Here is a 13,095-nt window from a genome sequence, read left to right as displayed (position 1 = left end):
TAGGTTTTTAACACTGGCAACTGAGCAGATGGCTGTGATAGTCACAGAAATAGGAGGAAGAAGAACAGGTTTTTGGGAAAAGGAGATGAATTTTACTTTTATTAGGTGGAGTTTCAAATGCCTGGTCAACATCCAGATAGAGATGTTAGTGTAGGATGAAAACAAGAGTTTAGATTCAGGGAATAAAGTTGGATTAGAAAAAAAAAAAAGATTTAAAAATTCAGATACAGGATTTCCCTGGTGGCACAGTGGTTGAGAGTCCGCCTGCCGATGCAGGGGACACGGGTTCGTGCCCTGGTCTGGGAAGATCCCACATGCCGCGGAGCGGCTAGGCCCGTGAGCCATGGCCGCTGAGCCTGCGCCTCCGGAGCCTGTGCTCCGCAACAGGAGAGGCCACAACAGTGAGATGCCCACGTACCGCAAAAAAAAAAAAAAAAATAATAATTCAGATACAGATGGCAATTAAAAACAGATAAAAGCATGCGGTAAGAGGATCATTAAAGAAATAACCAGGGGAAACTTTTAAAAAATTAAATAAATTATTGATAAACATCTTACTGTTATCTGATTAAACTATACTTTCAAATTTAATACATCAATCATGATCAATTTTATAAGAAGTTATATATAAATAATTTATATATAAATTAAACTGGGGAATTCCCTGGCGGTCCACCAATTAGGACTCTGCACTTCAACTGCAGAGGGCCCGGGTTCGATCCCTGGTGGGGGAACTAAAATCCCGCAAGCTGCGCAGCTTGGCCATAAATAAATAAAAATAAAAATAAATTAAACTGACTTCAGCTTCACAAAGGGGGGAAAAATCAGTTTTCAATGTTCCCTGAAACTTCAGTTAATAAAATAAATAATAAGAAAGTATTTTTGTCTTTATCCCCAGTGGTTTCACGAAAGTCCTAAAAGTGGATTCTCAGTTGGCCTGAGTCCTCTGAGGCACATTTGGTTCCAGGTAAAAATTATATTCCTTGAAGTTTTATGAAATCACATAAATAACACCCAATCACATAAATTACCTTTCTCTAATGACTACTCCCTCCAGTCTTGACCAGATTCTCTTCTAATATGACCTGTCTCTTTTCATTTTTTTTCTTTATTCCAAACCAGCAATCAGAAAAGTTTAGTATACAAATAACCTAGCTACCAAATAACTTATCCAAACACTCCTTTTAAGCCCCAACTGATATTTTCAGGACCACCAAAATGTTCCACAGGTGCTTAGTCTAATCTCCTCTTCACTCCATCATTCCCAGTTTAAAGGTCATTAGATTGTACTTAAACATCTCCACTGAACAGAACTCACTCTGAAATAATTCCAGAAGAATCTTCAAAAGAAGCCTCCCTGGGCCTTCTCTCTACAGCTTTTCCCCACAGTGCCAATTAGTGTGGCTTCTCCTTCTGTTAGTGTTTGAACACTTCACAAATTGAAGCTCTCCACTGAGTTCAAGACTGGGAACTTAGGGCCACATAATTTTAAAACTGGAAAAGTCTTCTGACATCATCTAGGTCTAGTCTTCATTTTACAGATGAGGAAACTATGGTTCAGTCTATAAATGACTTGCCCAAGGCTGTAGTTAGACAATGAAAAAGCTAGAGACCCAAGTCTCTATACCCCTAGAATAGTACATTAAATGTTTTCCCAGGTAATAAACTCCAGACATTTCATTGTATCTCTAAAATCACAGTTGCATTTGATTACTAATAAATTCAGACCGAGGGTATGGGTATGAGTAAGGGAGGAGTAAGATACTGGGCACCCAGTGCTTCCAACCACTTGTTGCTGGAAGCATATCCTAGTATGACAATGAAAGAGTCAAGTTCATCTTGTTAAGAATAATGTACTATTATCTAGACTTTAGGTAATGTTAATGATTCAATTTACTTTATAGTTATACTCCATTATCTCCAGAAAAGACTTGAGATAGCTTACATAATTAAGCCCCAAATAAGACAGAACTACAATGATTCAATTAAATCACCAAGTGGTAATTCTCCAAAAATGAATTGCTAAATTAGGTTTTTAAATCCCTAAGAGTATGAGTACAAGGATAGGGAAGGAAGACAGTGGAGAAAAAAAAGTCAGTACTATTTGTCACTTTAAGAGATGGCATTAATATACTCAGAATTCCTGAAGTCTATTTAGAAGTGATATTTAAAGGTCAGCAGGAAACATGGAAATAATTAGTGATGCTTCTATACTGACACTGAAAACATGCTGTAGAAAAATTCTTAATTTGTAAAGATGATATATAATCTTGTAAATCTTGTAAATTAAATTTCCTGATATTCCAAAGTAAAGAATGTAAGAAGACAGAAGGATTTCAGGAAAATAAAGTATACCGAAATACTTTCTTAACAGATGTGCCAAAAATAAAGCTCACATAAACATTTCATAGAAAAGTCATGAGCCCTTTGGGATCTGAATGGAAAGTGCCTAACAAGGTTTAGAATTTCTCACAAGTGAGAAAGACTAACAAATTTTCTTCCAGGCCGTCTTCTGGGAAAGAGTAGTGTCTAAAGGAATGATACATCAGTTATTAAACATTTCAATTTTTCTCCCAAGTAATGCCATGCAATTCCATGCCTTGAAAAGAAAAACTGTTACCTGAGCACCACTACAATTGGACTTTCACTTCCAGTTATGACCATTAACCCCTTCCAGATCATTAGTGCCGAGGAGACAATCATTCCAAAATTTAGGACTTGATAATAGAGCTGTAAGAACAAGAGAAGATATCAGATCCATAATTATCCTCGCCTAGGAAAGCACTGAGTAGTATCAATTTTAAAGTTTTAAGTAGTACTATTAAGGCACCTGAAGTTCTAAGAAACTCTTTAAAATACTGTAATGATTACACCATCAGCATCCCAGAACATCCCCACCCACTCACCCAAAGAACCCTGCTGTTTTGTTTGTTAAAATACATTACATTTATATAACGTTTTTTCAGAACTTTTCACATAAATTATTTTACTTGGGCTTCACGACCATTCAGCTTAAATTCAATCACATACATGACACATACCAGCCAACAGCAACATACCTCTGCTTCTAAACTCTAATACTTACTTTTCTACAATACTTATCCCTTGATAATTATGGGCTATTCAATGACATTTAACTTGACCCCTCATTTTACAGCTGAGGAAACTTAGTCTCAGAAAGGAAATGACTTATCAAAGTCATACAGCTTGTCAGTCACATAGTTAGGACTTGAAGGCCAGCCTTATGCCCTACAAAATTTACACTGCTCAACAAATTGTAAAATTCTATGACTTAAATAAGCAAAGGTATTTCAAGTGAGGGAAACATATGAGCTAACTGTGTTGGACTAATGCTGGATAATGAATAAAAGTAGAGAGGATGACTGGACACCATGGCAGATAGTTCAGGAGAGGAAAAGATGGTGCTGGAGAGCAGTGACAGAAATCTGAAAAAGCATATTAAGCTCAGATTATGAAGACCCCTGAATGTACGAACGAAAATGTGAACTTATAAAGACAGTCATAAAATACTTTAAAGTGAAAAAGCAGAAGTTTCAAAAATATGTCCAATGTTAAGTTCACTTTCGTTATTTTAAAAAATATATGTGCTGGGACTTCCCTGGCAGTCCAGTGATTAAGACTTCATGCTTCCACTGCAGGAGGCGCAGGTCACGGGTTCGATCCCTGGTAGGGGACTAAGATCCTGCATGCCGCGTGGTGCGGCAAAAAAAAGAAATTATTTACGTACATATATATATGTGTGTATATATATATATATATATGCACACACACACATATATATGAGTATATGGGCATTCTACAAGACAACTGTTACAGTCTTCAAAAATTCAATGTCATGAAAATAAAGGTGGGGTACTGGACTAAAGAAACGTAATAACCAAATGTAACGCATAAACTCTGGTTAGATCTTGGTTCAAAAGAACAAAATGCATATAAGAAAAAACCCTAACTATAAAAGACATTTTGGGGTCAATTGGGGAAACTCAAATTATTACTTAAATGATACTAGGAAATTAGTGTTAATTTTCTTACATATGATAATGGTATTGTGGTATGTAGGACACTGTCACTCGTAAGAGATGCATGCTTAGCAGTAATTAGCTAGTAGTAGTAGTTAAGGGTGAACTGTCATATCTGCAATTTGTTTCAAAGGATTCAGAAAAAATTATATATATATACATATATATATACACACACACATACACATAAGTACATACAAAGCAAATATGGAAAAATGTTAAAAACTGTTAAACCTGTGATAGCTTACAGGTGTTTGCTGTACTATTCTTTCAAACTTTCTTTTTTTTTTAGCTTTATTGAGGTATAACTGACAAAATTGTTAAGATAGTCAATATTCATAGTACAATGTGATGATTTGATATACCTTGTGAAAGAATTCCCCCAAGTTAATTAACACATTCATCACCTCACGTATTTACCTTTTTTTTTTCCTTGGGGGTGCGGGTGATACCTTTCAATTTTTCTTATTTTTTAAAGTATAGACAAAACTGGAAGAAAATAAACTGGTTACACCTGGGGTTACAATACCAGGCAATTTTGTTTCATTTGTTTATCCACATTTTCTTTTCTCCTTTTAAAATTAATTTTTATTTTTATCAAAAGATTACATAGAGTCAAGAGATACATATTTTTTAAAAAAAACCCTGCATATCCTGGCCATGGCAAGCCACCCCCAGCAATCCTTTTCACCTCTTTTAGCTATTTTATCCTCATGCTTCTAAAAATTAATTGCTTCTCTTTTCATAAATTTGGAACATCATCTATAAACTATTTATTATGATGAGGATTTTAGCTCTCATACCACTTTCTACTTTTTCCCCTGCAATTAACCTGTTTTTCCTGCATACTCTAAAAAAAGTTTCAGGTTGCATATTATTATAAACATATAGTTAATCTCTGGATGCACACACAAGAAACTGGGAACAATGGCTGCCTTTGGAAAGAGGAACTGGAACTCAAGGTGGAAGGAAAATTCTTTCCAATATACATGTGCACGTTTTTTAAGTTCTTACTAAATGCAAGTATCACCTATTCAAAAATAAGTTGTTTAGGTTTTTTTTTCTTAAGTCCATGCTAATGGCCAGAACATACTTCCAACGAAGTATGACATATTCTATCAACATAACATCATGCACAAAGGAAGAAAGAAAATATGGACGTTTTCTTGCGGACACTTAGAAATACCTGCTGTTCTTTGAGTAATATAGTAATATGACTATACAGGTGTGATTTGAAACCTAGTTTGACACTCCCATTTATGGTGAGAAAACTGAGGCACAGAGAAGCTAAGCGATGCACTCATGGCTGCACAGCTCTTGGCAGGCAGAGTAGCAACTAAAACTTAGGTCTCCTAAATTCCATCTCAAGATGGTAGCTTTTTTGTTTTAATAGATCTTTATTGGAGTATAATTGCTTCACAATACTGTTAGTTTCTGTTGCACAACAAAGCAAATCAGCCATATGCATACACATGTCTCCACATCCCCTCCCTCTTGAGCCTCCCTCCCATCCTCCCTATCCCACCCCTCTAGGTCACCACAAAGCAGCAAGCCGATTTCCCTCTGCTATGCTGCTGCTTCCCACCAGAAAACTACTTTACATTCCGTAGTGTATATATGTCGATGCTACTCTCACTTCGCGTCAGCTTTGCCCTCTCACCCCATGTCCTCCAGTCCATTTTCTATGTCTACCTCTTTATTCCTGCCCTGCAACTAGGTTCATCACTACCTTTTTTTTTTTTGATTCCATATATATTTGTTAGCATATGGTATCTCTTTTCTCTTTCTGACTTACTTCACTCTGTATGACAGACTCTAGGTCCATCCACCTAACTACAAATGACTCAGTAACTTTTTATGGCTGAGTAATATTCCACTGCATATATGTACATCATCTTTATCCATTCATCTGTCAATGGACATTTATGTTGCTTCCATGTCCTGGCTATTGTTAACACTGCTGCAATGAACACTGTGGTACATATCTTCTTCTGAATTATGGTTTTCTCAGGGTATATGCCCAGTAGTGGGATTGCAGGGTCATATGGTAGTTCTACTTTTAGTTTTTTAAGGAAACTCCATACTGTTTTTCATAGTGGTTGTATCAATTTACATCCCCACCAACAGTGCAAGAGGGTTCCCTTTTCACCACACCCTTTCCATCATTTATTGTTTCTAGATTTTTTGATAATGGCCATTCTGGCCGGTGTGAGGTGATACCTCATTGTAGTTTTGATTTGCATTTCTCTAATAATTAGTGATGTTGAGCATCTTTCATATGCCTCTTGGTCATCTGTATGTCTTCCTTGGTGAACTGTCTATTGAGGTCTTCCGCCCATTCTTTAACTGGATTTTTTTTTTGATATTGTGTTCCATGAGCTGTTTGTGTATTTTTGAGATTAATCCTTTGTCTGTTGTTTCATTTGCAAGTATTTTCTCCCATTCTGAGGGTTCTCTTTTTTGTCTTGTGTATGGTTTCCTTTGCTGTGCAAAAGCTTATAAGTTTAATTAAGTCCCATTTGTTTATTTGTTTTTATTTCCCTTACTCTAGGAGGTGGGTCAAAAAAGATCTTGCTGTGGTTTATGTCAAAGAGTGTTTTTCCTATGTTTTCCTCTAAGAGTTTTATAGTGCCTGGTCTTACATTTAAGTCCTTAATCCATTTGGAGTTTATTTTTGTGTATGGTGTTAGGGAGTGTTCTCATTTCATTCTTTTACATGCAGCTGTCCAGATTTCCCAGCACCACTTATCGAAGAAGCTATCTTTTCTCCACTGTATGTTTTTGCCTCTTTTGTCGTAAATTAGGTGCCCATATGTGCACAGGTTTATCTGGGCATTCTATCTTGTACCACTGATCTATATTTGTTTTTGTGCCAGTACCATACTGCCTTGATTACTGTAGCTTTGTGGTATAGTTTGAAGTCGGGCAGCCTGATTCCTCCCCCTGCAATTTCCTTTCTCAAGAATGCTTTGGCTATTCAGGGTCTTTTGTATTTCCATGCAAATTGTAAAATTTTTTGTTAATTCTGTGAAGAATGCCATTGGTAGTTTGATAGGGATTGCACTGAATCTGTAGTTTGCCTTGGATAGTATAGTCATTTTCACAATATTGATTCTTCCAATCCAAGAACATGGTCTATTTCTCCATCTGTTTATGTCATCTTTGATTTCTTCCATCAGTGTCTTATAGTTTTCTGAGTACAAGTCTTTCGCCTCCTTAGGCAGGTTTATTCCCTAGGTATTTTATTCTTTTTCTTGCAATGGTAAATGGGAGTGTGTCCTTAATTTCTCTGATTTTTCATTGTTGGTATATAAGAATGCCAGAGATTTCTGTGCATTAATTTTGTATCCTGCGACCTTACCAAATTCACTGATTAGCTTTAGGAGTTTTCTGGTGGCATCTTTAGGATTTTCTATGTATAGTATCATGTCATCAGCAAACAGAGGCAGTTTTACTTATTTTCCAGTTTGTATTCCTTTTATTTCTTTTTCTTCTCTGATTGCCGCGGCTAAGACTTACAAAACTATGTTGAATAAGAGTGGTGAGAGTGGACATCCTTGAATTGTTCCAGATCTTAGTGGAAATGCTTTCAGTTTTTCACCATTGAGTATGATGCTTGCTGTGGGTTTGTCATATACGGCTTTTATTATGTTGAGGTAGGTTCCCTCTTTGCCCACTTTCTGGAGAGTTTTTATCATAAATGGGTGTTGAATTTTGTCAAAAGCTTTTTCTGCATCTATTGAGATGATAATATGGTTTTTATCCTTCAGTTCGTTAACGTGGTGTATCACATTGATTGATTTGCATATATTGAAGAATCCTTGCATCCCTGGGATAAATCCCACTTGATCATGGTGTATGACCCTTTTAATGTGCTGTTAGGTTCTGTTTGCTAGTATTTTGTTCAGGATTTTTGCATCTATGTTCACCAGGGATATTGGTCTATAATTTTCTTTTTTTGTGATATCTTTTTCTGGTTTTGGTATCAGGGTGATGGTGGCTTCGTAGAATGAATTTGGGAGTGTCTCTCCCTCTGCAATTTTTTGGAAGAGTTTGAGAAGTATCAGTGTTAGGTCTTTTCTAAATATTTGATAGAATTTGCCTGTGAAGCCATCTGATCCTGGCCTTTTGTCTGTTGGAAGATTTTTAATTATGGTTTCAATTTCATTACTTGTGATAGGTCTGTTTATATTTTCTAATTCTTCCTGGTTCAGTCTTGGAAAGTTGTACCTTTCCAAAAATTTGTCCGTTTCTTCGTGGTTGTCCATTTTATTGGCATATAGTTGTTTGTAGTAGCCTCTTATAAGCCTTTGTATTTCTGTAATGTCAGCTGTGATTTCTCCTTTTTCACTTCTAATTTTATTGATTTGTGTCCTCTCCATTTTTTTCTAGACGAGTCTAAGGGTTTATCAATTTTGTTTATCTCCTCAAAGAACCAGCTTTTAGTTTTATTGGTTTTTGCTATTGTTTTCTTCATTTCTATTTCATTTATTTCTGCTCTGATCTTTATGATTTCTTTCCTTCTACTGACTTTGGGTTTTCTCTGTTCTTCTTTCCCTAGTTATTTTAAGTGTAGGGTTTACTTGAGATTTTTCTTATTTCTTGAGGTGAGGTTGTATTGCTATAAACTTCCCTCTTAGAACTCCTTTTGCTGTGTCCCACAGGTTTTGGGTCATTGTGTTTTCGTTGTCATTTGTTTCTATGTATTTTTTAATTTCTTTGATTTCTTCAGCGATCTCTTGGCTATTTAGTAGCACACTGTTTAGCCGCTATGTAATTGTGTTTTTTACAGTTTTTTTCCTGTAATTGATTTCCAATCTCATAGTGTTGTGGTCAGAAAAGATGCTTGATATTATTTCAATTTTCTTAAATTTACTGAGGCTTGATTTGTGACCCAAGATGTGATCTATCCTGGAGAATGTTCCATGTGCACTTGAAAAGAAAGTGTATTCTGCCACTTTTGGGTGGAATGTCCTATAAATATCAATTAGATCTGGTCTATTGTGTCATTTAAAGCTTGTGTTTCCTTATTAATTTTCTGTTTGGATGATCTGTCCATTGGTGTAACTGGGGTGCTAAAATCCACTACTATTATTGTGTTACTGTCGATTTCTCCTTTCATGGTTGTTAGCATTTGCCTTATGTATTGAGGTGCTCCTATGTTGGGTGCATAAACATTTATGATTGTTGTATCTTCTTCTTAGATTGATCCTTTGATTATTACGTAGTATCCCTCCTTATCTCTTGTAACTGTCTTTAATTTAAAGTCTATTTTATCTGATATGAGTATTGCTACTCCAGCTTTCTTTTGATTTCCATTTGCATGGAATATCTTTTTCCATCCCTTCACTTTCAGTCTGTATGTGTCCCCAGGTCTGAAGTGGGTATCTTGTAGACGGTATTTATGTGGGTCTTGTTTTCGTATCCATTCAGCTAGTCTGTGTCTTTTGGTTGGGGCATTTAATCCATTTGCATTCAAGGTTATTGTCGATATGAATGTTCCTATTACCATTTTCTTAATTGTTTTGGGTTTGTTTTTGTGGGTCTTTTTCTTCTCTTGTGTTTTCCACTTAGAGAAGTTTCTTCAGCATTTGTTGCAAAGCTGGTTTGGTGGTGCTGAATTCTTTTAGCTTCTGCTTGTCTGAAAAGCTTTTGATTTCTCCACAGAATCTGAATGAGATCCTTGCCAGGTAGAGTAATCTTGGTTGTAGCTTCTTCCCTTTCATCACTTTAAATATGTCATGCCACTCCCTTCTGGCTTGTAGAGTTTCTGCTGAGAAATCAGCTGTTAACCTTATGGGAGATCCCTTGTATGTTATTTGTCATTTTTGCCTTGCTGCTTTCAATAATTTTTCTTTGTCTTTAATTTTTGCCAGTTTGATTATTATGTGTCTGGGCGTGTTTCTCCTTGGGTTTATCCTGTATGGGACTCTCTGCGCTTCCTGGACTTGGGTGGCTATTTCCTTTCCTATGTTAGGGAAGTTTTCTACTATAATCTCTTCAAATATTTTCACAGGTCCTTTCTCTCTCTCTTCTCCTTCTGGGACCCCTATAATGCGAATGTTGTTGCATTTAATGTTGTCCCAGAAGTCTCTTAGGCTGTCTTCATTTCTTTTCATTCTTTTTTCTTCATTCTGTTCCACACCAGTGAATTCCACCATTCTGTCCTCCAGGTCACTTATCCGTTCTTCTGCCTCAGTTATTCTGCTATTGATTCCTTCTAATGTATTTTTCATTTGTTATTGTATTTTCATCTGTTTATTTGTTCTTTAACGCTTCTAGGTCTTTGTTAAACATTTCTTGCATCTTCTCCATCTTTGCCTCCATTCTTTTTCCAAGGTCCTGGATTATCTTCAGTATCGTTATTATGAATTCTTTTTCTGGAAGGTTGCCTATCTCCACTTCATTTAGTTGTTTATTTGGGATTTTATCTTGTTCCTTCATCTGATACATAGCCCTCTACCTTTTCATCTTGTCTATCTTTTTGTGAATGTGGTTTTTGTTCCACAGGCTGCAGGAATGTAGTTTTTGCTTCTGCTGTCTGCCCTCTCCTGCCACTCCCTTCTGGCCTGCAGAGTTTCTGCTGAAAAATCAGCTGTTAACCTTATGGGGTTTCCCTTATACATTATTTGTTGCTTTTCCCTTGCTGCTTTTAATATTTTTTCTTTGAATTTAATTTTTGTTAGTTTGATTAATATGTGTCTTGATGTGTTTTTCCTAGGTTTTATACTCTATGGGACTCTCTGTGCTTCTTGGACTTGGGTAACTATTTCCCTTCCCATGTTAGGGAAGTTTTCAACGATAATCTCTTCAAATACTTTCTCAGACCCTTTCTTTTTTCTCTTCTTCTTCTGGGACCCCTATAATTCAAATGTTGGTGCGTTTAGTGTTGTCCCAGAGGTCTCTGAGATTGTCTTCAATTATTTTCATTCTTTTTTTTTATTCTGCTCCTCTGCAGTTATTTCCACCACTTTGTCTTCCAGCTCACTTATTCATTCTTCTGCCTCAGTTATTCTGTTATTGATTCCTTCTAGTGTATTCTTCATTTCAGATATTGTGCTGTTCATCTCTGTTTGTTTGTCCTTTAGTTTGTCTAGCTCTTTCTTAAACATTTCTTGTATTTTCTCAGTCCATGCCTCCATTCTATTTCCAAGATTCTGGATCATCTTTACTATCATTACTCTGAATTTTTTTCCAGGTGGACTGCCTATTTCATCTTCATTTATTTGGTCTTGTAGGTTTTTACCTTGCTCTTTCATCTGTGACTTTTTTTTTTTTTTTTTTTTATTAGTGGGATTGTGTTCCTGTCTTACTGGTTGTTTGGCCTGAGGCTTCCAACACTGGGGTTTGTAGGCTATTGGGTAGAGCTGAGTCTTGGTGCTGAGATGAGGAACTCCATGAGACCTCACTCTGATAAATATTCCCTGGAGTCTGAGGTTCTCTTGTTAGTCCAGTGGTTCAGACTCAAGAGTCCCACTGCAGGAGCTTCAGCCGGACCCTGGGCTCGTGAACCAAGATCCCCCGAGCCGCCTGAGGCGTAGAAAGAAAAACCAAAAAACATACAAAAAAACAAAAAACAATAACAAAGTAAAAAATAAAATTAGACTAGGAAACTAATAGATAAGTTAGGAAGAATATAAAAATAAAAGTATAGATGAATCAACAACCAGAAGGTACATCAATACCATAATAGTAAAAAAGAGAAGGGGAAAAAGAAAAAGGCAGGGGAAGGCCTTGGTTGTGGAGGGCAGGGCCTAAGCAGGGGCAAGGTTTGGGCGGTAGGTGGGGCCAATGCTCAGGACCCACAGGACTGGAAAAGGCCCTGGGGGCTGTGGGGGGTGGGGCTCAGGCTCAAGGGACAGAAGGGGCCCAGGCGTGCCCCCACCTCTAGTCTCAGAGGGCGGGGGACCTCACCTGGGAGCCCAGCAGGCTTCCTGGTCTTGAGTGGGTAGGGCAATCGCCCTCTGCTCCTCTCTTGCTCTTCCTGGAGGGCCCCTCCCACTTGCCTCTCCTGATCTCCCAGGTCTCCTTCCTATGCCCTCAAGGACCCACATGGCCTGGAGGGGGCTTTGGAGAGCAGGGGACCCGCCTGGGAGCTTAGCAGGCTCCCTGTGCCTGAGTGGGTGGGGCAACCGCCCTCCACTCCTTGCCTGCTCTTTCCGGGGGCCCCTTCCACCTGCCACTCCTGATCTCTCCGGCCTCAGGGGTGCTGATCCTGTCTGGCCTCCACTTCTCCTCCCCCCTCAGTCCCCCTACATCCTACCGGTTCGCTTTGGGGTTCCTTCCGTCTCCTTGGGCATCAGAGTCCCCCACCAGCAGCTGGCAGGCACCCTAGTTGTAGGGAGATGCTAACTCCACGTCTTCCCACACCGCCATCTTGACTCCACCTCAAGACAGTAGCTTTTTAAAAGACAAAAAATGGTCTTTTTATTCCAAAGACAGATTTGAGGAAGTAGAGTGGGAGAGGCTAAAAGCAGGAAAACTAGCTTCTAAGAAGTGATTATGGTCAACCTGTGGATCAGCAGTCAGGAATTCAGCTAAAGGCTCTATTTTCCAAACTTCCCATGCTAAGAAAGCCACCTATACTACTGGTTAGGACAATAGATTATGGGCCCCGATCCAGAATCACTGAAGGAAGGGCTGTGGGATTCCATAAAAACTATAAACTATAGTTTCATGATTCCTTATTTAACACCCTTGGGGGTCAGAAATGCTTCGTAATTCAGAATTGTCCAGATTTTGAAAAGGTAACATACCATATAGCACATAACACCCCAAGCAGGCAATATCCCATAATCAACCATATTAATATTTCTCCAGCAAAACATAAAAAATTCACACTGAAATAAATAAAACTAAAAATAGCTACATGTCAGCCAGTTCAAATCTGTTTTGTTGAGGAAAATCTTTCCATTTTCAGAAGGGCACAGATGTAGCATTGTCAGAACAGGTGTGCAATATCTAATAAAATAACTGTTCTTTTTTTTTTTTTGGCCATGCTATGCAGTGTATGGGATCTTAGTTCCCCAACCAGGGATGGGACCCGTGCCCCCTG

The 13,095-nt window shown here is 37.8% G+C and overlaps 1 protein-coding gene across 4 annotated transcripts in view; it reads right to left on the bottom strand.

Annotated features, from left to right (window-relative positions):
• Positions 1 to 13,095, bottom strand: part of SEC11A (SEC11 homolog A, signal peptidase complex subunit) — a 51,048-nt gene that overhangs the window by 19,679 nt on the left and 18,274 nt on the right. For all 4 annotated transcript variants that reach the window (XM_030878550.2, XM_060293806.2, XM_060293807.2 and 1 more), the window contains exon 2: positions 2,621 to 2,730. In XM_030878550.2, coding sequence (XP_030734410.1) covers positions 2,621 to 2,730 — 110 coding nt within the window. The remainder of the gene's footprint in view (positions 1 to 2,620; positions 2,731 to 13,095) is intronic.

The sequence above is a fragment of the Globicephala melas genome, chromosome 2 (genome assembly GCF_963455315.2).
Source record: "Globicephala melas chromosome 2, mGloMel1.2, whole genome shotgun sequence".
Taxonomy (NCBI): Eukaryota; Metazoa; Chordata; class Mammalia; order Artiodactyla; family Delphinidae; genus Globicephala; species Globicephala melas.
The sequence above is the reverse complement of the archived record's forward strand: the minus strand, read 5'-3'. Positions and strand labels throughout refer to the sequence as shown.